This window comes from Nilaparvata lugens, chromosome 5 (assembly GCF_014356525.2).
Source record: "Nilaparvata lugens isolate BPH chromosome 5, ASM1435652v1, whole genome shotgun sequence".
Taxonomy (NCBI): domain Eukaryota; kingdom Metazoa; phylum Arthropoda; class Insecta; order Hemiptera; family Delphacidae; genus Nilaparvata; species Nilaparvata lugens.
Genome location: NC_052508.1, coordinates 36,627,143 through 36,653,188, shown reverse-complemented (window position 1 = coordinate 36,653,188; position 26,046 = coordinate 36,627,143). Strand labels below are relative to the sequence as shown.

General features: G+C 33.1%; 1 protein-coding gene across 1 annotated transcript in view; it reads right to left on the bottom strand.

The window, feature by feature from the left end:
* LOC111060060 (eukaryotic translation initiation factor 3 subunit E-like) overlaps positions 1-5,392 on the bottom strand; it is a 79,998-nt gene extending 74,606 nt beyond the window's left edge. Inside the window, exon 1 of the mRNA XM_039428282.1 lies at positions 3,432-5,392. Coding sequence (XP_039284216.1) covers positions 3,432-3,533 — 102 coding nt within the window. The 5' untranslated portion in view covers positions 3,534-5,392. The remainder of the gene's footprint in view (positions 1-3,431) is intronic.
* Between the last annotated feature and the right edge of the window lie 20,654 nt (positions 5,393-26,046).

Here is a 26,046-nt window from a genome sequence, read left to right as displayed (position 1 = left end):
TGAATAACAGTAAAATGAGAAAATGAAAATGATCATTTTTTCAATTAGCTGTAACTTTCAACGGTATTGGAATCGGAAAAACGATTTATGGGAGCGGAAAGAGGAGAAAATTCTCTACAACCTTGACTACTTTTTCGATTTTTTATCTGAAGTGTTTCACGAGATACTCTACTTTTAATATGCGAAAATTTTTTGATACGTTCTTAATCATTTCCACACTCTCGCATATTCAAAGTTGCGTATTTTATGAAACACTTTAGATAAAAAATCGAAAAAGTAGTCAAGGATTTAGAGAATTTTCTCCTCTTTCCGCTCCCATGAATCGTTTTTCTGATTTCAATACCCTTCAAAAGTTACAGCTAATAAAAAAATTATGATTCTCATTTTTCTGCGATTTTACTGTTATTCAAGAGTCTCTAAAACGAGTAAGATACATGTTTTTCAACAGTAAAGATGTGATCACCTCGTGAGATGATTTCAGCCGAAATAAGTATTTTTTTGTTCTGAAGGCCTTGAAAAGGTATTATAATGAAAATTTTGTATTTTGGCTGTAGGACATTGGAATGGGATTTTCTACTTTAGGGTGTATTCCCCCTCCCCACACTACTAAATTCAAAATAGCCTAAGGAATCATGTTCATAATGAAGTGTTCTTTCACGTGATGTGTGGTTTTTTATCTATACTAGAAAAAATATCCAAGTTGTATAGGGTAGAAGTGGTAGGTTTGCATAATTTTGAAAACCCCTTAAAAGATACCCCTTTTTTGAAAATTTGTAGCTCCGAAATAAAAAATGGTAGAATCCTGCGCGACCACTGAATTTGTTGGAAATTTTATTCTCTTCAATTTTGACAAAAATGATTTTTCTTGAGAAACTCAAGGTTTACGAGATAAAATGAGAAAATTGAAAAAAGTCCGAAATTTTAAGGGTTTTGGGAGTGAAGCCGCCCTCTGGCGTGTCAGCAAATTTCAGATTCGAATTCAGCGCCCTAAAATACATATAGAACCGTCGAGAAAAATTCTTTCGGGGCTGTTTCCTGAAAAACGACCATTTGACTGGACTACATATAAAACTGTTTTATATGCTTTATACATATTACACACAACACACTATTTATCTATGACCGTTCAAGCAAAGTAAAGTACGTCACATTGTTGACTTGTTAGAAATTAACCAACTAGCCTATGTGGAAAATTATTGAAATTACATTGTGTAAACAGCCATTCTATTTATTATGATTTTAATTAATGTTGAAAAATACAATTTTGAGGAATCAGGAGTTATTTATTACTTAACCAAAACTTCTAATCTAAATCTCTATAATTTCAAACAGAGATTATATGCAGATTATTATATAAATTTATAATTTATCAGTCAACTTATAGATTTTCACTTGAAAGGAGGCAACCAATAATTTAATATAAACAACATTTTGAGAAGTTCAATAATAAAGGCAAAATCAGTATTCATAAACTCACACATCTGAAAAGGCTGACTTTTTCACTTCAGAACCCTTTGCTTAATGTTGCTAACTAATATTTTTACTTGTTCTAAATGGATTATGTATACAGGGTGATTCATAATTATGGTAAAATAATTTATACGTGATAGTAGAGGTAAAAATAAGAAAAAAGTTCTCATAAACATATATCCATAAACGCTTCATTAGCGAGCTATACAGAGTGAAAGATTTCGCCCGGAATTCAGTTCCTCTGGTGAAATACACCGATGCTGAATTGTTTGGGGACTAGTTTTTGAAAAACGTATGCTGGATTCATATGGAAAAATATCTGAAAAATTGAATAAAACTAGTCTGGAAGCTGTAGTGTGAGTAGTTTTTGAGAAAAAAGTTGAAATATGCAAAAAATCTAAGTAGAAAAACACAGACTTCTACGTTTGATGCCCAATAACTTTCTTTAATGACCAGTAAACAAATAATTTTTCGCAATAAAAATTGTAGAGAATTTAATTCTGAAAAGAATTATGTAAGCTGTGAAAACTAAATTTAAATAAAAGTTGAATAAAATGTATTCTTATGTAGTACATTACACCTCAATAATTTGCTGTTTTATGAGGAGAGAACTAATAACTCATAGGTTGTAGCTGATTGCAAATAAAACATGGATTTTAATAACAGCTGTTCCAAAACAGCTGATTTATTTTGTTTTAAAAAAGAAAATATTTATCACGTATTAAATTATTTTACCATAATTATGAATCACCCTGTACATATAGATTGAATTAGATATTGCTATTATTGATTTATAGGTTAGAATAGATAATGCACCAGAAGCTGCTTTCAGTTCGGCAATCCAATTTTCGACACATTTCCTCGGTGATTCTGTATTGTGAATGGTCAAGAAGCTGTATCGCAAAGACGCCATTGCGTGAAATGAACTTTCAAGTATATTTTTGAAAATCCATTACGAGAAAGCAGCTCTTAGGCTATGGGATTGATTGTGATGTTTTAATGTTTTATAACAAAATGGTCGTAAAGATGAATATTGTTGTTTAGTCCACACAATAGAAATAATAATCAAACGTTTTTTATTTCATGATTCACTATAGTGAGGTCCATGTTATAATGGCAGTGTACAATTGACAATACTGTTGCTGTCCTTTTCTATCATACAAAACAGATAGCGCTATCTCTCTCTAGCTTTGCAATGTTGTCAGTTTGCCAGAATATTTTATTTTTACTTTTGACAGTGACTGTACAAAAGTGAACAATTCATTCACAGTTGTCATTTTTTTATTCATTCTATCAAAATACTTGAGTACACAAGTCGTATAATTGATTTAAAATGTGTTTTTGAAACAATTAAATAATTTTTAGACATTACCGTATGAGAAATACAAATTAAAATACCTAAAATGATATTTTAAAAGTTAATAACTAACCATTCTAGACTTCATCCTTGCTTCAGTTAGCCTACATGTATAGGTTAGAGGTTAGACCTACTCGTACTGGTATAAATAATATTTTAAGGTTATTTCAGAATTATTTCCATTGCAATTACTTATTTTAAATATGATTTCTATTTTTCTATTATTTTTGAAAGAAATTGGAATGGAATGTCTACCAAATAACTTTATTTCTGTTGTTTTGAAATTCAGATTGTTGTATCACAGCTTTTAAAACTAGCCATTTCAGGTTTGTATACAAAAAATCTGATCTTAGTTATGAAAGCAAATATTCAAATCAAATTATGGAAAAAAATTTCCTTGATTAATTTGACATCAAATTGATTATGTAAGTTAATTAAGGAAATGATAATTATTATTAGATCAAATACAATGGGATGAATTGAGTAACAGCTGTGTACACTCAGTGCAAATTGGAGGGACTTGGCAACGTTTTTCTCCTATCCTTCTTCACTGCAATTATAATGTGGACCTCACTATAAAAATATTACTCATACTGATTCTTACCTCTATGACGTCTTCAGTTCCACAAGAAAGAGATTCATAAATGTCTTTCATGTAATCTACAAGGTTGGTATGACTCAAAACCTCCAACTTTGCACGCAACATGGTTTCTGATCCATAAATCTGTAAAAATAAAATAAAACCGTGAAAAAATACGTTTCGAAAAATGAAAAGAAAAGTTGATTTAGCAACTCAAACTTCAAAACGTTATTGTAAAATGCTTCAAATGGATAAAAAGTTGAATTGCTCCATATTGAGTGTAGAGTGTTTGCTATCAATAATTGATTATTAAATGAAGATAAAATGTAAGGTCTTCATAGGGAATTTAAAATGATACCGTTCAAAAAGAAGTAGGCCTAGGAATTTCGAATTGCATACTGTCAGATGCTATACATTTTATTACATGATCTACTTCATAGTGTAACAGAACTCTATTTTATAAATGCACAACTACACTTGCAGTGTTCCAGATAAACATTATAGGAGTAAAAATAATAGCCAATATTCATCATAGTTACCTAATTAGAGAATTTACCAAAGTTAAGAATTTATTACCGGTACTAATAGTAAATATTATCGAATGGAAAAATTAGTACCTATAGTAGAATACATAGAAATAGAATAGGCCTAGTAAGAATGACATTAATAATTTGAAACATTTTGTGAGTACCTAATAAATTTTTAAAAAAGGTAAGTTTTTACCCTTTTAGTAGAACAGATCTTACTAAAAGGTGTTTTGCTAAAAGCACCTAGCCAATATAAAATTGGTAGAAAATTTACCAAAGCCAAGAATTTATTACTAATAGTAAATATTATCAAATGATAAAATAGTAAAATACTATTCACGTTTGAATTAAATTTCGAAAAACTAGAAAATTGAACACAAAGTAGAATCTAGAAAAAATAGTGTAAAGTTTCAGCTATTTTTAATTATTTGAGAATGTCTAATTTCGTCAAGGAAAAATGTTTCAAATTATAGAAATGAGAAAATGAGAGCACTTTAGTATATGGGCCGCGGAATCTAGCATTGAGACCTACATAGATCGATAGAGGAGGTCAAGACGAGATCAACCATGTATAACATTGTTGTCGATTTCCAAGGATTGGGTGAAAAAACATGGCGGAAAGTTCAAAATTGTTATATCAATTTTTATTTTTTATAATTTTCTTATGGCTACAATAGTTGAAACCTATTGGGGTGCAATCTTATGTAAATTTGACGAGGAATCCAATGAAACCGGTTTCAGGTTTGTAACTCCTGTAGTTTTTGAGATATTGCAAAAAATGTGCAAAAAAGTGCAAATGTTTTGCTTTAAAAGAGGTTAACCTGATTAATAGGTATTTTAAACTATTGGATTTAGTAAAATCATGAATTTTAAAGGAAGAATGTTCAGTCACTTGATAGCCTATCATGTGGCGTCTCATTAGTAGCCGTGCACAATAGGGATCGAATAGAATGTAGAGAATCTGGGAGCACAGATTCCCAATCAGATACATCCAAATTTCTATGCTTCAATGTAAGAGACACTGTGCGCCAAATTGTACCATTTTCTCGTTCGATTTGGCCATTTCCTGGTGCGTTATAAGGTGATGACATGGAAGTGGCTACTCCTCGATTATGAAGGAATTCCTGCAGCTCTCTGGATTTGAAAGAGGTTCCATTGTCAGTATGTACATAAGAAGGTAAACTAAATGTGGTAAACAAGTTCACAAGGCACTGAATTACAGTTGATGAATTCATATTCGGACAAGGGTATGCAAACGGAAACCTAGAGTACTCATCAATTATTGTCAACAAATATTTGTTTTTAGTTTTTGATGGAAGAGGACCCTTGAAGTCCACGCTTAATCTTTCAAATGGATGTGTCGCCTTTATGAGAGTAGATTTCAATTTCTTGAAAAATTGAGGTTTTATGGCATTACATGTTTGACATGAAGAAGTCATTTTTCTGACATCCTCAACTGAATAGGGTAAATTATGAGTTCTTACCCAATGAATCATTCTGGTCACTCCAGGGTGACACAAGTCACAGTGTAGGGAGTGTAATTTATCGGTTTGAGTTGCATTACACACTCTGGAAAGTGCATCTGCTACTTGGTTGTCCTTTCCTGGTCTGTAAATTATTTCGTAATTGTAGCATGACATCTCCAATCGCCATCGTTGTATTTTTTCATTTTTTATTTTATTTTGATGAGTCATATCAAACATGAATGATACAGAGCGCTGGTCAGTGATGATTTTGAAGAATCTTCCAAGTAAGAAATGTCTCCACTTTTTAAGAGCACACACAATAGCAAAAGCCTCTTTTTCAATGGATGAATGTTTATGCTCACTATCATTCAGCTTCTGAGAAAAGAATGCTACTGGACGTCCACACTGTGATAGGACAGCTGAAATCTGAATAATTGGATATCCATTTGGAATAGTGTGCAAACATTCCAATTGTTCGCTCAAGAGCCTTTCTATTATCTGGGGGTGGAAGATTGAGCAATGGTTTCAGACGTTCAGGGTCAGGAGAAATTGTCCCATTTTCAATTTTATAGCCAAGCAAGCTTATTGAAGTAAGTGAATATTTGCTTTTTTCTGTATTGATTGTAAAATTATATTTTTGTACTGCATCTAAGAATTTTTTGAGATTCAAATCATGTTCCTTCTGATTCTTACCACATATTGTCACATCATCCAGGTATGCATACGTTTTTTCAAGTTTTTCATTATTAATAACATTATCAATGACTCGCTGAAAAGTGGGTACACCATCTGTCAGACCAAAAGCAAGCCTTCGAAATTGATACAAACGGCCACATGCCTCAAATGCAGTGAAAGGTCGATCTTTTTCTCGTAGGGGTACCTGGTGGTAAGCGCTTTTCAAGTCAATAGTGGTGAATACAGAGTTTTTTGAGACCTTAGAAACAATATCTTCAAGACTAGGGAGGGGATATGCGTCAAGATGTGGGTATCGGTTAATAGTTTGAGAATAGTCTATTACCATTCGCTTTTTGTGATTTTCGTTCTTCACTACAAATGCTTGAGCTCTCCAGGAAGACCTGCTTTCTTCAATAATTCCATCAGCTAGCAGTTTCTCAATTTCTTTCTCCATGAAACTAGTGTCTTCAAGAGAATGCTTTCGGGATTTAGTAATTATAGGTTTAATGTCTTTAGTTAAAAACTCAAAAAGTGGTGGAGGTTCTATCTTTGCTGGAGCCAGATAATTGATAGTCAATGGGGGTTTAGTTCCTCCAAATGAAACTCTAAGTTCAGAGTGTTGATTAAGTAAGTCATGTCCTACAATAACATTAGCACACAAATCAGGCAATACACTGAATTTTGTTTTGGGGTAATGTTGACCTGAAAATTCTAAATGAGCTACACAATAAAAGGAAATGTTCTTTCTTAGTGATGTTGAAGCCATGGAAACTGCACCAGTTGTAGGGTACATTTCAAGTCCACATTTTTTAGCAAAACAGTGTGAAATAAATGTCTCAGAGCTTCCTGTATCTATCAAAGCAGAAGTAGGAATGTTGTTTACCTGAGCTTGTACTGTAGCATTTTCAAGAACAGTAGAGGCTGCAATAAGCGCCGAAGATGAAGAAGTTTTAGTAGATTTGCAGACATTTTTCCAATGACCTATTTTCTGGCATTTTTCGCATGAGTCATTTAGTGCAGGGCACTGCTGACGTGTTTTATGTCGCTGACGACCACAAAAATAACATTTTTGAAAACTTGAGCTTCCAGTTTTTACAGCTGACAAATTTGTTTCTTTACATGAATTTTCTGAAGAATTATTTGAAGTGGCATTAAGAGTTATTTCAGAAGAGTAAGAAGCTGATTGATTTCTGTTAGATTCCAAAGCACGTGCTTTTTCAATAGCTTCATCAAGAGTTAGCTTGTCAAACTCCAAAAGTCTCAGTCTTATCTGATGAGAGCTGAGGCCCCGGATAAATGAATCACGAATGTATGTTTTCCTATGAGTTTCAGAATCAACATCTGCAAACCCACAATTCTTACTCAGTTGTTGTAAAGCTTGGTTATATTGGTCAATTGTCTCATCTGAAGACTGTTTTCTAGTTGCCAATTTATGTCTAGCGAATATTTCATTTATTGGTTTTACATATGCAGATTTTAGTGCGTCAATAGCCAAAGTATATGAATTTTTGTCGGCAATTGTTTGATAAACAGAATGAGATAGAAAGTTGGTAAGCAACCGCAACTTACTTTCATCATCGATGTCTTCTTCGTCAAAAGATGCGATGAAATTCTCAAAAGTCTTTAGCCAGAAGTTCCATTCTTGTAGAGCTGTTGGAGAATTCGGATCACCATCAAACTTGTCTGGTTTCAAAAATTTGTCCATCGTAACGCGAATTTTCAGTTTTCGTTTCCAGAAAAGATTTGAAGATTATACATTTTGTTGTTGAATAGAAATTGTGAAATAGAGAATAGAAATTGATTGACTCGTATTTGATAAGATGAATTGATTTGATGATTTTGAATTACTGATCAATAAATTGTAATGAAAAACCTCTGTATTCTAGGCTTTATTGATCAGTAATGAATTCATAACAGATTCAAAATTAGAATAAATAGTTCAACATCTGATAACAGAAACATAAGAAGAAAACACTAGTCATATGATGATTCAATATCATCACAAAACGTTTATAAATTATCAAGTTATTTGGAAAAAAACAAGAAAATTTAGTATTTTAGCTTTAGAAGAGTTCAATATGTTTGCATAGGCATAGTGCAGACCGATATCAAAGATCACATTTTATTCAGCTTCAATGCAAATCAAAATCTTTAAAAAATTGTAAAAATAATTAAATCAAACAAAGCTTTTTGTAACCTAAGCTTTTCCTAAAATGAGCTTTTTCCTAATCTAAGCTTTTCCTAACCTAAGCTTTCCCGAACCTAACCTTTTCCCGACCCTAGCTTCTCCAATCCTAAGATTACCCCATCTAAGCTTTTCCTAACCTAGGCTTTTCCTGATCCAAGCTTCTCCTAATCTAAGCTTTCCCCAACCTAAGCTTTTTCTAACCTAAGCTTTTCCTAATCTAAGCTTTTCCTAACCTAAGCTTTTCCTGATACAAGCTTTCCCTAACCTAAGCCTCCCTTAATCTAAGCTTTTTCCTAACCTAAGATTTTCCTATCCTAAGCTTGTCCCGATTCAAGCTTATCCTAACCTAAGCTTTTTTCTAACCTAAGCATTTCCCAATTTAAGCTTTTTCCTAACCTAAGATTTTCTTAGGTAGCAAATAATGGAATTGTAATACTTTTATTTGCCCAAATACCTTGAACAATTTTGAGTTTAGGCCTTCAAGTGACTGAATTGTTTTCTTTAGAATTTATTATTCTACTGAATCCAATTGTTTTAAATACCTATCAATCACCATTAAAACAGGTTAACAAGTTTTGAAGCCAAAATGTGTACTTTATTGCTCTTTTTTCTGCAATATCTTAAAAACTACGGAAGTTATGAAGATGAAAAAATAAAGAAAAAGAATCCAATCCGTCATTTTTCATTCATAGAGTGATCTTCTGGAAAAATATCATGAGAAACATCAAAACATCCACAAAAACTTTTCTAAAAACGTTACATCTCGAAACAAGAGTGTATCGATAAATTCTCCGTTGTAAAATTTGGCCGCCTCTAAATGTTTTCGACAGCATACAGACTATAGTGCGGTCCACTTTATAATAGCAATGGAGAATTGGAGGAAAATTGGAGTTGTTGAAAAATTTCAACAACTATAGTAAGGTCCACGTTATAATGACAGTATTTGATCAACTATCCTTTTGCTATCCTTGTCTATCATTCGACAAAGCCGGTGGTACTATCCTTTTCTAGGTCCACAACGATGCCAATTATGTTTTTGACAGTGTAGAAATATAATTAATTAATGCAGAGAATCGGCATCGCTATTCTCCTATCTTTATCCACTGCCATTATAACGTGAACCTCACTATAGTTTCGACCATTGGTCATTTCAAAAATGTGAAAAATAAACAAGTTGATACTATGGTGAGTATACTATGGTGCCATGTTATAATGGCAGTGAAGAAAGATAGGAGAAAAACGTTGTCAAGTCTCTCTCTCTATTTTGCCACTGAGTGTACACAGTTGTTAATCAATTTATCCAATTAAATTTGATCTAATAATAATTATTATTTCCTTAGTAAAATAATTAATTTAATGTCAAATAAATCTAGAAAATATATTTTTTCATAATTTGATTCAGAAATTTGCTTCCATAACTGAGATCAGATTTTCATTTTTTATATTATTAATATTTATATTGAATACAATATTATATAATACCGGTACGAGTAGGTCTAACCTATAAGGGTAGGCTAACTGAAGCATGGATGAAGTTCAGGATGGTTAGTTATCAACTTTTAAAATATCATTTCAGGTATTTTAATTTGTGTTTCTCATACGGAAATGTTTAAAAATTATTTCATTGTTTCAAAAATGCATTTCAAATCAATTATACAACTTGTGTACACAAGTATTTTGATAGAATGAAGAAAAAAAATGGCGGCTGAGAAATGTTTGGTCAGTTTTTACAGTCACTGTCAAAAGTGAATATAAAATAATATTCTGGCAAACGGACAACATTGCAAAGCGAAAGAGAGATAGTGCTATCTGTTTTGTTGTATGACAGAAAAGAACAGCAACAGTATTGTCAATCATACACTGCCATTATAATGTGGACCCCACTATAGGGTCCAGGTAGAATCATGCTTTTTAATATTTCAAAGGTAAAAAGATAGGTTAGGAGGTTAGGATTTTGCTTGAAAATCGCAATTTGCTGGAAGGGATTAAGGTTTTTTACCAAGAGTTATGTTTATTAATGTTTTAAATGTGAAAGGGTAGGTTAGGGGTTTAGGTTTTTGCTTTGAAATGACAATATGCTGATTTAGTTATATTGTTATTTAACATATGTTAACATATGTTTTTGGGGCCCCCAAAAATGTTGTACTTTTTAACCGCTCATTGCACACAGCAAAGTCATGAGGAACTTTTTTGTTCAGCTATGAAAAAAAAATAGATCTATGCAGAAAAATTCCGACCAGGAGCAGAGAGGGGTCCAGGAGCGAGTCGCCTAAGAAACGCGAATTTCACTAGCAGACTTTGGTAGCGGAAACAGTGATAAGACAGAGCTACCAGCTAAACCTGGTAACCGCTACTGTAGCGGATGGATAGCGGTTCTTGTTAGCTGTTACCTTTTTATCACTTCCTATTCCTACTTAACCGCGAATTTTTAATTTCAATCACGAGTTTCATACATTGCGAATTATATTAATTTACTAGGAATAAATTTGTTTGATGGATGAATTACGAGACTAAAATTTTGATAAAATGCAATAAACCTGTCATCAAGCAATAAAGTAGGCTACCTATGCTGTTAGGACCATGCTGAAATGAACAAAAAATATGATTTGACTGACAAAATTGATCTTTTGATAATTATTGAGATTTAGTTTTTCAAATGCCAGGTTCGATTATTAATTTTCATCAAGCTACAAAACTTAGCCTACTTAATCAAATAAAATTGAATGATGGTGACTAATTCCTAGATAAATAATATCCTTCCTTATTTATCCAGCATATTGTTGAATTAAAAATTAGAAAGATCTAAGCAAGTAAATAAATAACATTACATTTTAAAAATAATAATTGCAATATGGAAACAAAGTTACCGTATATTCACTTCTCCTTATATGGCCATCAAAAATTGATAGAATGAATGAAAATTTTCAAGTAATTTATTGAAATGTTTGATTATAATATTGATTAATTTTTCAATTACAGTAACTTAATTAATTGAAAATGGCAAAGAAAAATAGTCGATTCATGTCCTGGTAAATTGATGAAACATTTTGAAAGCTATATAGGTAACTACTTACTTGCAATGAGAATTTTTATTTCATTCCGTTTTCAGTAATATTATGATTTTTTTTCATGAATATTACTGCCAAGCAGGGCTAGATTTAAACCGGTGCACAACAGAGCTGAACACTATTAGTACCTACCTAGGCATATATTCAGCAGTTTAATTTTATCCCAGTTAATACATTTAAGAGAATTTAAATCCTATTCTAATCCTGTATGTTATGTTTGCTGTCTTTCAACTAAAACTAAACATGAAAATGAATCGTCATCATGATATAAAATACTATTGACCTAATGCTGATGATTTTTATTTAAACATGACACAGGAAAAATTTCGTTTGAATAGTAATCAAAATTGATACAAATGGGCCAATTTTATTAGATAAAGAAAAAATTTTCCCGGGGGAAGACTACAGTATACTCCCTTCCCCATGGGAGACATTCCATACCCTCCCGGAGCATAGCTCCGGTACTTTCTGGTGTCAAGTATCAAATAATTAACTATGCTTTTTTAAATTTCTATTTAAAAAAATATTATGCACATAATTATATAGCCTACCTGTATGGGCCTACAATATAGAATGCAGTTATTATACAAGATATTGTATCTTATCGCTCAAAACGATGAAAGATTCAAGGCTGCTACCGTACTCCTTTAAACCAGTGACCGCACTTGAACTGGCTCTGCTTAATAATCGAACCCCACCTTGGAATAATATTATATCATATCCATCAAAAATATTGATATATTATATCCTTTCCATGTCCACATCATCATTATTTCAGATACTGTACACGTTCAGTAAAAAACTTCCACAAAAAATAGGAAAAACAGACTATCATAAAAATTTTCAATTCTTAATAATGTATAAATCATTTGCGCTCTTTATTTATTGTTTAAAAAATTATATTTTAGTTTTTTATATCGACATCTTCTATAAAATTATTGAATAAAATCTCAATGCCCATTGCAACTTCAAATTCAAAATAATTAATCACATTTATATCTATGCAATATGCAAGTGTAAATAAGACAAAAAACTCACGTCCCTTAAAATAAGAGTGCCGTCTCTGGTGGATGTGCTGCCACATTTCCACTTGTTCGTCAAGTAAATTTAAGGGCTCATTTTCAAGCTCGGGATTTAGCTAAGTTCTAGACTTTAAACAGCTGGAGCCAGAAAATTGGCTTTCCGAAAAAGGGCGTATTCGTAGTTTTTATGGTAATCTTCATTTTCTCATTTCTATAATTATTGGAGACGTTTATTGCCTTGACGAAATGATACATTTCTAAATAATTCAAAATAGGTAGCTGAAACTTTACACTATTTTCTCTTTATTTTATTTTGTGTTCAATTTTATAGTTTTTCAAAATTTAATTTAAACTTGGACTACGACGACGCCCCGTTTCGGAAAGCCAATTTTCTGACTCCAGTTGTTTAAATTCTAAAACTTAGCTAAATCCCGAGCTCAGAAACTGGCCCTAATATTTTATATTTTCAAATCACTCCAATAATTATTCCAGTCCGTTCATTCCATTCAGCTGTATGTATGAGTGAATTAACGAAGTTGATAAATTGTGACCCATTAAAAAAATATGATTCCACCTCTTGGCAGGATATAATTAGCAACGTCCCGTCCGAATCCCTCCTCACAGGGATAATAAACCGATTTTCAGCAGCCGCTACCAGGTCTAGTAGACGCCAAAAGTGGATTTAAATAATAACAATAGAGTACTTAAAGTGAGAAAACTGAAAAAATGACATGAATTCAATAATTATAATAATAATGCTGTTTAATTCATAAATAGTAAAAAATAGACTCAATTACAATTTTACGATATAATTCTAAACAAAAACACTTATTTTAGAGGCAAAATAATCAAATTGTTAAAAAAGATCACCATTACACTACTTCAACAAACAGAGTGCCCCAATATTAGATTTTATCAACTTGTAGGTTATACAATTCAAGAGATTTAGGTTATTACAGAATGACCCAAAAAGAATGATCGGCTTTCAAGTGACTATAACTAGAATAATTTCCAACATACATTTTATTTCTATATATTATGAGCTTGTTCAATTGTCTAATTTCAGAAAACGTCATAATTAACAAAACTGCTTCAAAGTCGTCGACGTTCCATTAGGTGGCGTGATTATCTTTTGGCCTTTGTTTGCCGCTCTTCCTTTACAGTATTATGTATGTTAATTATGACGTTTTCTGAAATTTGACAATTGAACAAACACAGAAATATAGAAAACTAAATGTATGTTGGAAATTATTCAAGTTATAGTAATTTAAAAACCGACCATCCTTTTTGGGCCATTCTGTATCTTACAACAACACACAACGTTCACATTACACATAAGGAACTAATTTTATCATCGGAAGAAACATAAATTATCAGCCATACTAAATTAGGATATTTATTGAGAACAATATTTTCAATAAGTCAAAACCACACTGATTATCCAGAAGCGAAATGCTAGTTGCAATTCAATACAGAAGTGGAATTAGTGTTAATCTAGCTCTAGAAGATCCACATTTACGAGTAACATTTTGAATGAATAACGCAACACATTGAAAAAACTGGTTATTTATATAGTAATCAGTCTGCTACTATTTACATTTTATTTTACATACTACTATATTCATTTCATTTACATTTATGACAGACTGGCACACTGTCAAACGAGAGAAGGAGGTAGTAATTTCAAGCATCTTTTAAAATGAAATGTTAGTAGCAGACAGATTACTAAATAAATAACCATGTTTTTCAATGTGTTTCGTTATTCATTCAAAAAAGTGTTGATTTAAGTTTCATTACTTTACCTATCATTTCTTTACAAACTAAAACTTCAATCAGCCGCCATTTTTGGTAGAAGTATCATAGAACATTTTTATTGATGCCATATTTCTAGTTTAAAAAAGAAACATTTAAAATGATGTAGCACACAATGGGTGTTAACAATATTAGAGTTACAACCCCTAAGTCACCCCCTTCCTTATGAGGGGTTGAAATTCAGTTGTACGTCAAAAGGTAGAGTATTCGTCCAATAACTTATCATGAAAGTTACAGTATTATAACTACAACAGTCTCCAACTTATTGAAGGGTTCCCATACATTATGACTTACTCTGTATAAATACATTTTCAACTCAACTAACTTAACTACCGTATATGATATGTGCAGAATAATAGTTTCTTCGTGTAGATACCTCTCCAGCCGCTTCCAGTAGAATGGGAAATTATCAATTTTAAAAACAACTTCCTCACTTTACCAAAAGCGGCCCAGAGAGCCTTGTTTGTCAGCTACCTTGTTAACAATAAGTTAATACAAAAGTGGTGAGTCTTTTTTCCTATTACATGAATATTAATTTCATTTATTGACTGATGGAAATATCGGTATGGATCGCTAACGATTTTTCATCACTGTATAAAAAAAATTATTAGAAGTTCAATTCAAATTTATGTTTAAGTAACTTGAAAGTAAAGCAACTAGGAGACATAATTTTAGGGCCGGCCTCCGAGTTCGAGATTTAGCTTAGTTCTAGACTTTAAACAGCTGGAGTCAGAAAATTGGCTTTCCGATATGGAGAGTAGTCATGGTTTTTAAGATATTTATTTTCTCATTTCTAAAATATTGGAAACATTTTTTCTTGACAAAATGAAGCATTCCTAAATAATTAAAATAGCTGAAACTTTACACAATTTAGTCGTTATTTTATTTTGTGTTCAACTTAAGTGTTTTTGGGAAATTTAATTTAAACGTGGACTACAACGAGGCCCCGTTTCGGAAAGCCAGTTTTCTGACTTCAGCTGTTTAAAGTCTAGAACTTGGCTAAATCCCGAGCTCGGAAACCGTCCCTTAAAATATGTTTATGGTTAACTTCATTCGCATTGATCTGGCAAAAACCCATGCACAATTCTGGGTGATTCACAACCGGACAAAGATAATTCAAGAAACATAAATTAGGGTTGACCGTCACCTTTTCAAGTAATTCATCTAGCACTTCAATCTCAAGGGTTTACTATAAAATGAGGATTATTGACATATCGGAGATGTTATCAATTGACTTATTATAGCATGGTAATCCAAGTCTGAGCAGAAGTAATCTATGATGGAGCCTGATGTATAGACTAGATTTTTTTTAAGATTTCGTCTTGGAGACTCCAGGAGGGAGTATAAGACAAGTCATTCTTATGAATACTCAAATTCCATACAGTACAGAACAGTCAAAGTGTATAAATCACCAATCCATACGGAATAGTCAAGTGAAATAGATGGTGATGTTCTTGGTTGTGTGGTATAATAGCAAGTTCCGTTGAAGCGGCGACAAACCAGTTCAACTGAAACAGGAGAAAAAAGCGATCAGAAACAACAGCAAAATACCAAGGAATAATGAGCTTTTAATGAAATTTGTTATTACTTCATTACAAGGCATATAAGTGCTGAAATTATTAAATATTGAATATGAAAAATATTCAATATATGAATATTTCTTGTAACCGGTGGAGGGTTTTATCATAGCCACCTCTAATACAAGGCCCCGGCCTTGCAACGTCGCAGCGTAGGCCTAGAATCTAATACATGATTGATGAAAAAGATCAGCTGGTATTTTAAAAAATCTTTTTACCAATCATGTATTAGATTCTAGGCCTACACTGCGACGTTGCAATATAGTAGGCCGGGGCCTTGTATTAGAGGTGGCTATGGTTATTTATAAGCCTCTTCAACTCACACCGTACATAAAATTATGTAGCTGAGAATCTCTCTATACGATGACTTAGTTAATTTTCCAAAATATGTAATATATAAAAATGCATGTGGTTCGATAGACATTATACTACTGCTGTGCGAGGTATATCGAGGGGGTGTTTCTTCTCTTCAATAATATTTTCTAAAATTATACTGCTATGAAATCTCTTTTGATTGGTTTAGGAGCTTATAGTGACAAATGCACAGATTATTATCATTATTCAATTGTCACCTAGTTAAGCAACTAGCAACTACGAGCCAGGAACTTCAATGAAAAATATTCATAAAATTCGACTTCAGGCTTATTAAACTAATCAAAACTAATAAATAGAATCATGTCACATTTGAAATTTTCAAACAAAACAAAGTTATTCAGCAATCAATTCAGGTAAAGAAGGCATATTCAATTTTTAATTTCAATACTTGGGAACTTGCTAACTTGCTGCAACTATTGTAGGTTTGGGCCTCGGTCATTCTATGAAACTGAATTTTGAGCTATAAGCTTATAAGAAAACAACAAGAGTTTGGCACTCACCATTTTAACAATTTAAACTTGGACTCTTCAGAGACACTCACATACGATTTAAGAAAACTCACTATACTTGAGCTCACACGCACAAATTATTTCCTGATTCTTCTCTTACTAACTCTATAAAATTTGATTTCCTATTTATATAGATAAAAATTACTGATAACTGAAATTTGTCAATTAGTCCCTCTGGATGGGAAATTGACCCATTCAGAGGACCGAGGCTCGCACACCGTTACACGATGTTTTCCGGTAACGTCTCAATTAGGACTGTGGCCTTTTCACTGAAAATTATTCCCCTTCCACTAGCGTTGAGCATAACTTTCAGTGGAAAAGCCAAAGCTGCAAAAAGGTCAACGTTCGTAAAATTCCCAAATAAAGAAGCTTTTTCGACATGAAATTGTATTTGAAAAATGCACGAAAATTGCTTTAATTTCGACAACTAAGCAACAAGTTAGCAAATTCAATAAAAACATGGTCAATTCTCACACTAAAAACTCAAGGTTCAACATAAGGTAAAAATCAAAGTTCATTCAGTTCAATAACCTGCAAAAGAATATAAGATACACAGAAAAAAAAACTACAATTTATTATATCCACTCAATATCACAATCACACTATTACATTTCAAACAATATGAGTATGAAATATTCACAATACAGACAATTAAAACTTACAAAACTACAATATGAGATATCCAAAAACTGTATAAAGATTTCCCTTTTGACACTGCCCACTGAATGAAATTTTGTGAGTTGTGATTACAGTAGGAAAGAAATAATTCTTGTTAGGATGTAGTAAGCTTAATGAGCTCACCCATCATCTCTCGTTCATCACTGCTCATATATTTTCTATGATATGCACAACCATTCTATAGTGAGGTCCACGTTATAATGGCAGTGGAGAAAGATAGCAAAACAACGTTGCCGATCCTCTGTCTTGTCAATGCCTTCTATAGACGGTAGCTAATACAGGTTTATTGATATAATATTTAATTTATTTCTTGTTTGAAATAATCAATTTTATTTTATTAAGCACGAAATTATATTTTCCAATAATTTCATACTGAATTGTAATGATGAAGATGAAATATTTTGTTAATTTATTATTAATTCTACATTGTTAAAAGACGATCTGGCAACAGAGTAAAGCGAGAAAGAGATAGCGCTATTTGCTTTATTGAATGATAGACAAGGATAGCAATACCATTGCTAATCAAACACTGCCATTATAACGTGGACCTCACTATAGGAAGTTGTATGGTCGCTGAAGAGAATGGATTATTATTGTTCGTAAGCAGGATTATACCAGGGTCATCTTTTTCAACCTCCGATCTCATATCATAAGACACAAACAAGCGATAGGGGGGCAACTTTCACAGAGCTCAACAGTTAAATATCATTCCCACCAAACGCCCTGTGATCCATGCGGCCAGAACGTAAATTTTTGTCAAGTTATAGAAACATGGCCGCCTAACTTGAGTCTGCTGCCAAGTGCTAGTTACGTAGCGTTATTAGTTTTTGCAAGCAAAATGCAAAAGTTCAGCATAAATCTGAAAATTATTTTAATAATGTGTGGTTACCGGAAATCAGATGCATTTGAGTACCAAGTACTAAATGAAGTAACGTGAGTAATCAAAGTATCGTTTCTATTGAATACGTTAAGTAGTGAGGGATAATGACTGCATCAAGTAGATGCTTAATACCAACATAACAATATCACTGAAGAGAGAAAGAAACCGAGGATTAACGTGCCGTTCGTAAGATTTGGAGCCAAGCCATATGAGGCGTTTTTCAGACGAGTCGACAGGGCAGGAAGCTATCAGATTGACTGATTGGGTAGGCGTTCCGGAATCAGCTGATAATTAGCCAATCGGTGAGCTTCCTGCCCTGCCGACTCGTCTGTAAAACGCCTCATGTGGCTTGGCCCTTGGATCGTATGGATATATTGGAATATTACGCTAAGGAAGCGGACCTCAAACATAAATTCGGCAGACATCTCTAAAAACATATGAGTAAATTAGTAAATTCTCATTTGAATAAGCTTGAGATAATATGTCAGCAACAGACTAAAAATTTTTAAAATAGTTTTTTAAACAGACTATGTCTAAAACCCCAACAAACCGACACTGTTGGAGTTTTGATGGAACATGTGTGACAAGCTCATGTGAGCATCATCTGTGCTCTAATTTAGATTGACCAATAAATAATTGATGATTGAACAATCTATAAATTTGATGATTGAACAATCTATAAATTTGATGATGGAACTAATTTATAAATTTGATGGGCAAAAATATGTATTCAGTCCAACGCTCACCTTCAAGCTTAGTATAATCCAAATCGAGCACTGGAGGAGCATCTACTATTTCAAGATAGAGCCTGCCATAAGCAGAATATCAACATTATCAATCCATTCTGAAAAAAGAGTTATACAGCATGGGTTAAATTGTGTTTTGTTGAATAAATTTAATCTAATTATTATTCTTGTAGATCCATCTATTCAGTGCGCTCCTTAATTAATAAATTATAAAAGTGTATGAACTGTCAAAAGTGAGGAAATTGTCATGATGAGCAACGAACTCCAATTTCAGGCAACAGTTTGGAAATCTGTCAATGGCTTATTTGTAAACGTAGAGCATTTTAATGAAAACGTACAGATGCAAATGAACCTATAAATTAAATAAATATAAAGAATATATTATTAATATGGTAATATTATATAATATACAATATCATATAGTAATATGATCGATATTAGTAGTCACTAATAGGCCTACTATATATCGGCCTGTCTCCCAAGATTTTTCTTAATTGAGATTTTGATTGGTTGCCTTTCAGGGATTTGATGTACTCTGGCAATTTATTGAAAAATATGACACCTTTAATAAATTAATCATTCTCTGTTAGTTTCTTATTTACCCTTATCCTGTGATAAAATTTAGAGTTTCTACTGTTCTTGCTATGTATGTCACTTGAAGCAGTCAATTTATGTGAATTTTTGTGGATGAAGATTATGGTTTTATATATGTAGAGAGCATAAACTGTCAATATTTCATAGTTTTGAAATGTAGTTCTACAAGAGTCTCTATATCCTAGTCTAAAAATATATCTCAATATTCTTTTTTGAACGGGAAAAGGTCTATTCATGTATTTATTGGCAGCTCCTCCCCATATTATACCATAGGCTAGATGAGAGTACATGATTCCATAATAAATCAGAAGAAGCCGATCTTCAGTTAAATATTTGGAAAGCCTTTTGAGAATGTAGGAATTTCTATTTATTTTATTTGTGATGTAATTGATATGATCTTCCCGGGTCAGTTTTTCAACAATGTGAATACCAATAAAATTCAACTTTTTCCTTACTTCTAGTGGTTCATATCTACGAGAGCAGTTTGGATCCAGTGAAAATTGATGTAAAAATCTGGTGTGGCGCACTCACACAACTTTTCTTTGCTGTTATGAAAATTATTGATCACCTGACGCTAGTGTTCACGCGCATCTCAAGTCTATTATCCAAAGATCTGAGCCAGCTGGTGACAGGACAATAACGCTGGAGACACACGAGGTCTGCTATCTATTCATAGTGAATGATTTAATAGAATCAACAGTGGCTAACAGTTTGCAATTGAATAATAACATTTTCTTGAATTTCAAGCTTATTTTCAATTTTAGGTGAACATTTTACTGAACATTAATTGTAGAGATTTTCATTCTCAATCTTTTCCACTTATTTTGTGTTTAAATTGTATCTGAAGCCTGATTATTGGGAATCTAAAATCAAACTTTGCATAGATGGGGCGGAGCTCTTGAAATTTCTACAGATGTGGGACTTGTGGCAGTTGATAGAGCTTATCGATGACTATTTTAGGTATAAATTTGATTGTGAAATCCCTGTTTTTGACAACATTTTCGCCATTTTAGCCGCCATCATAAATTGCAGTTGATCGAAATTGTTCGAGTCGGATCCTTATTGTTTAAGGACCTTGTTATAGCCTACACTGTATCTTATAATATTCAACGTGACATTTGCCGCTTGCGTTATATGGTAATTTTTAATGAAAAAGAAATTAGACCTTTACCTTCAATCTTGTTATGGGTGAATCGAGCATCTGCACTAGATGCAACGCCAACTCTTTCACGATGGAACTCAGCCGGAATATTCTTGCACTTCATTCTATAAAGAAGAATAATTCAAGTTTAGAAGTTGTTAATCAGTTGGTTTCTACAATTGTTCACTAAAGGCGTAATCCCTTAGCGATGGCTCTAGCCGCGCAGAGGAGAAAAGTTGTTGGGAATAGCACTTTGGGAAATAAATTGAAATAAAATGATTTTATATACCGTACACAATTTAACTTAGGCTATGCGTTAAATAATATCAAAATCAAAATCAAATCATTTATTGTCACACAACATTAGAATGTTACAATAACGTCATTAATAACACAGAAACATCAGTTTAAAAATCTATTACAAAGAAATCTTCAACTTTCATTGACTAATACTTTTTTAAATATTTACAGTAACTATTAAAGCTCATTCTTTTGATATTTTCAGGCAAAGAGTTATAAAGTTTTATTGACATGTATTGCCAGTTTTTTTGGGAACTTGTACACTGGCAATACTCGACTCTTATATTATTCCTATTTCTAGTGTTATGTTGGTGTATACTAGAGTTAACATCATATTGATTTTCAGTTTTCTTCACTGAAATCAAGCATGACAATACATACAAAGATGACAGAGTTAATAGTCCGAGTTTAATAAATAATAATTTGCATGGATTATGAGGAGCCTTGCGGCAAATTATTCTCACTGCTTTCTTTTGACATTTAAACAAGATGTCTGTAGTTGAGCCATTTCCCCACAGCTGGATTCCATATAGCAAAAGACTATGAATAAGGGCAAACTAAACTCATTAAAACAGACATATCTACAATATTACATAATCTACGTAAAAGGAAGATGCCCTTGTTTATTTTTTTATAAATATATGTTAGCCTATATGACATTAAGTCAGGTTAGTATCAATTGTCACGCCAAGAAACTTAGGCTTAATTGAGTTTATGTCATTAATTTTTCTGTCAAAGCTCAAAGTTATATCCTCTGTTTTTGTGGAATTAATGCTCAGATTGTTTGCTGCACACCAATCTTCAATTTTAGAGGTATTATTCAATCTGTTAGAATACAAATGATCCTTATTCTTATCAGCCACTTTCAAACCTAAGTCATCTGCAAACAAATACGAAGCACTATCGTCATTACAAGAATCAATAATATTAGGCAAATCATTAATATAAACAATGAATAACAGTGAACCAAGAATGGAACCTTGTGGCACACCGTATTTGACTATTCCACCTCTATAATACTCGCCAATTTTTTAAAACATACTGTACGGTACTCTTTTTGTAAGATAGGAATAAATAAGGTCAACAGCCAATTGATTCAACCCGTAATAAGATAGTTTATGACATAATATAGTATGAGTAATATAATAAACAACAATTTATTTTGGTGTAGTGCACTATATTTATGGGCTTCTGACAATTAAGTTAGTTAGGTTTGGTATGGGTTGTGTAGGTTATTAAAATCCATACAGTACCGTACTGATCGATGTTTATCACAAAAGTCGATGTAGCCTATATTATTTTACTCCCACAGGTTGCAGTGTATGAGCTTTTCTAGAAGTGACGTGAATTTTAAATTAGTATGAACAAACCAGATTTTTTAATGATCTTTCCAAGCGATCAATTGATTACTGTAGATTCATAAATTTGGAAAAAGGTGCACCGTATTTTATTGCCATTTGAAAAGATATTCATCTGAAAAAGAACTACCTATTTAAATCATGAAGATTTATTGACAGACACCCATATAGGGCACTTTTTTAGAAATTTCAAGCAATAGGAAGTTTATAATTGAGCAGGATATAGGCCTAGTTTACTAAAGCACAGTTCCAAGTAGAATTTAGTTATGTTACTCTTTATGCTCAAGTTACCTACTCGTGTAAAAATATTTGTTGTACGGTATGGAGTTGACTTGACTTGAATTTCATATCAATTGTTTGTTTTATTCTGATTTGTATATTCAGATTAGTGATTTACCTAGTGTATAAATTAAAATGGACATACCTAACCTACATAATATTTGGACAATTCAAGACAAAATTAGGAAATTGAAGAAGTTTTAGGCAATAGCCTGTTTTTTCTCCACCAACTATTGTATTGTTTGCTTTATCCAATAAATGAATAAGAGTTTTAAATAGATTAGCATCCTTGCACTCTAATCCTAACCTACAAATTTGACTAACCTTTCATTTACTTTAAAAGGTTTTTGTATATTATTATAAAAAATCACATCATTTCTATTCTTTACTTTTACTACCTACTCTATTGAAATATTTTGTCTTCTGAATAAAAACCTGAATAAATGTTACATTTTATGGCCAACATTGGAGTCTTTCACCAAATCTCTATAGGTTACAAGATTTCAATAGTTACCTAACTGAAAGCTTCAGTTGTGAATTGTAATCCTTGCTGTCCAATTTCTACAAAATTTAATTGCTGGCACAATTTAAATAGGCTTAATTGAATCACGCAACATAAAAAATTGAGCTTATTAGATAAACTTTAGCTTTACTGTATTTGTATTATACACTAGCCTACCTTTAAAAAATACATTTAAGAAAGAATAAGTGTAAAAATAAATACATCAAATCTCAACAGACTGCATAAACTATAAACATTCTATTATATAAAATTAAAAAAAAACAAACTAGTTTTACCTTCAAGAACCGGCTATTACTGCAATATTTGCAAAAAGATAGTTCTATATTCTCTTTTAAATATTTTAGATAAGAAACTCAATTATCACATTCAAAAAACACTCAACAGTATACTAAATAAAATTACATTTTCATCTCATAATAAGGTCTTAACAAAACATATGACTGGAAGGTGTAGATCAGTTAGTAAAGCTTGTATAATAATTTATTCAAATCAAAACAGTACTTCTTGTTACTTACTTGTTACTTGTTGTAGTCTTCTCCATGGTCGTTGACCTGGGAATCGTCAAATTTCTTCCCAATCAATGGGAATTCATGGTCGGTGATGCCGGTATGCATGGTCGTCTATGAACTCTGCCAATGCATAGTAGGGTCTCATGATCAAGTAGTTCTTCAGACTTCTAGTAAAGGCACCGTAGTCCTGAATTGCCTTAAGCTCCTTGGGCAGAAGGTTGAAGAGTCGGGCCCCAGAGTAGGCCGGCGACCTGCTGAATTTTGTGAGCCGGTGCTGCTGGAGTTCAATGTCAGCTCCATTTCTTGTGTTGTGGGCATGTCTATTTCCCCTCAATTCTGGGCTACTCCTCACAGCCAGGGTTGTTACTTCGTATATGTAGAGTGTGACAACTGTGAATATGTTATGCTGGATGAAGAGCACCTTGCAGTGGTCCATCATATCTCTTCTTAGGATAGTTCTCAGGGCCCTTTTCTGCAATCGCAGAACTCTATCAATATTCGTCTGGGCTGCAGACCCCCAAGCCACAATGCCGTACTTTAAATGAGACGCAAATAGAGAATGGTGAGCCATGAATGCAGTTTTCTCCTCTGTGATATTTCGGATCCTTCGGATTACAAAGATGGCAGATGACAGTTTTTTGCAAAGCAGTTCAATGTGGTGCTGCCAGTTGAGGTGACCATCGATCAGTATGCCCAGGAATTTAGTATTTGTCTGTGCTGGTATGCCTATGTTTGTTTGGTCCTCAATGTTTCTATTTTTTGGGGTGAAGCGAATGTGAACTGTTTTATCCTTATTTATGGTTAGATTTAGTTTTTTGCATATTTTGTTTGCTTCGTTGAGTGTTGTGTCCACCACTTCTTCGGTGTGTTCATGCTTTTTATATGGTATTAAGATAGTGGTGTCGTCTGCAAAGAGAATACAGTTCTTCCTATGGTCGATTTCTGTGGGGAAGTCATTTATATAGATCAGAAATAGTAGTGGCCCCAGTATTGACACCTGAGGAACACCTTTATAGACCGTCCTTAGAGAGGATCTGTAGCTTATTATGCTGTTTTTCTTCTGATGGTTGATTTCAACATATTGCTTTCTATTCAGGAGATAGTCTTCCAGCCATTGTAGGGCTCTCCCTTTGATGTTCAATATCTTGAGCTTTCGTTTCAGCAGGCCAAGGTCAATGGTGTCAAATGCCTTCTGGAGGTCAATAAAAAGACCTGAAACAGTTTTACCCTCCTCCCAGTGTTTGCTGATGTTGTTACATAGTTCGGAGATCGCTGTAACTGTTCCAAGGCCCCTCCTGAATCCGTGTTGGTGTGCTGAAAGTAGGCTGTTGTTCTCAAGGTATGCAATAAGTTGGTCATATACAGCTCTTTCAATCAACTTTGATGTGATAGGCAAGTTAGCTATGGGCTGATAGTTCTTTGCATTCAACCTGTCACCTCCTTTGAATTTGGGGAAAATTTTTGAGATTTTCATGCTCTGCGGAAAAACAGCCTGGGAAATTGATGCATTTACTATGTCAAGGAGTGGCAGCTTTAGTTCACGCTCACAATGTCGAATTATCTTGCCAGTGATATCGTTGTGTCCTGATGAGTTATTAGGTTTGAGATTTCTAAGGAGTTGCTCTAATTTGGCCATTGGAATGGTTTCGAATTTCTTGAGCTCCTGTTTATTATTTGCCAGGTGGATATGGTCAGAGGTATTTTCAGAAGCAGTCTCAGAGGGTGGCTGCATGAAGGCAGAATTGAGGAGGTTGCTAACATGATATGGATCAACTATCATTTTGTTAGTTTTCTTGAGTCTTAAGTTGTCCATTTTTCCCAACCCGCTTCTGTTTCTTTCCTCATTTATTATCCTCCAGAGTACTCTGGTTCTGTTATCAGCTAGTTGGATTTTTTTGTTAATGTAAGATTTTTTCTTTCTTTGGATGTCCTGTTCATAGTTTTATAAAGTTCTGCTTATCCTCTGGTGATCCTGTAGTAATGAACTTATTATTTGCCTGATGTACTTGATCCTTTAGAGCAATGGTATTGTTGTCCCAGAACACGTTCTTAGTTGATGTAATTTTCTTTGGTTCTCTGGGCATTGCTTCATCTATGTTGAGGCGCAGGATCTTTACAAAGTTTGAATATTTATCCTCTATGAAGTCCTGGTTTATAACCTGTTCCCAGTCAGTCTGACTGAGTCTGTATTTTAGTTTGTGTAGGTTATTTTTTGAGTAGTTTGTGGCAAATTTGAACATTACTCTCCTGGGTTCTGTTTTATGCTGAATCTGGCAGAGAATTGAATTGTGGTCGGATATCTGGTTTTGGCAAACAGTGACTTTGATGTAATCAGGTGGCAGGCTGTGGTAACATCCGTCAAGGCTTGTGGCTGAAGTAGGTGTTATTCGAGTTGCGGGCAGTTTGTAAATG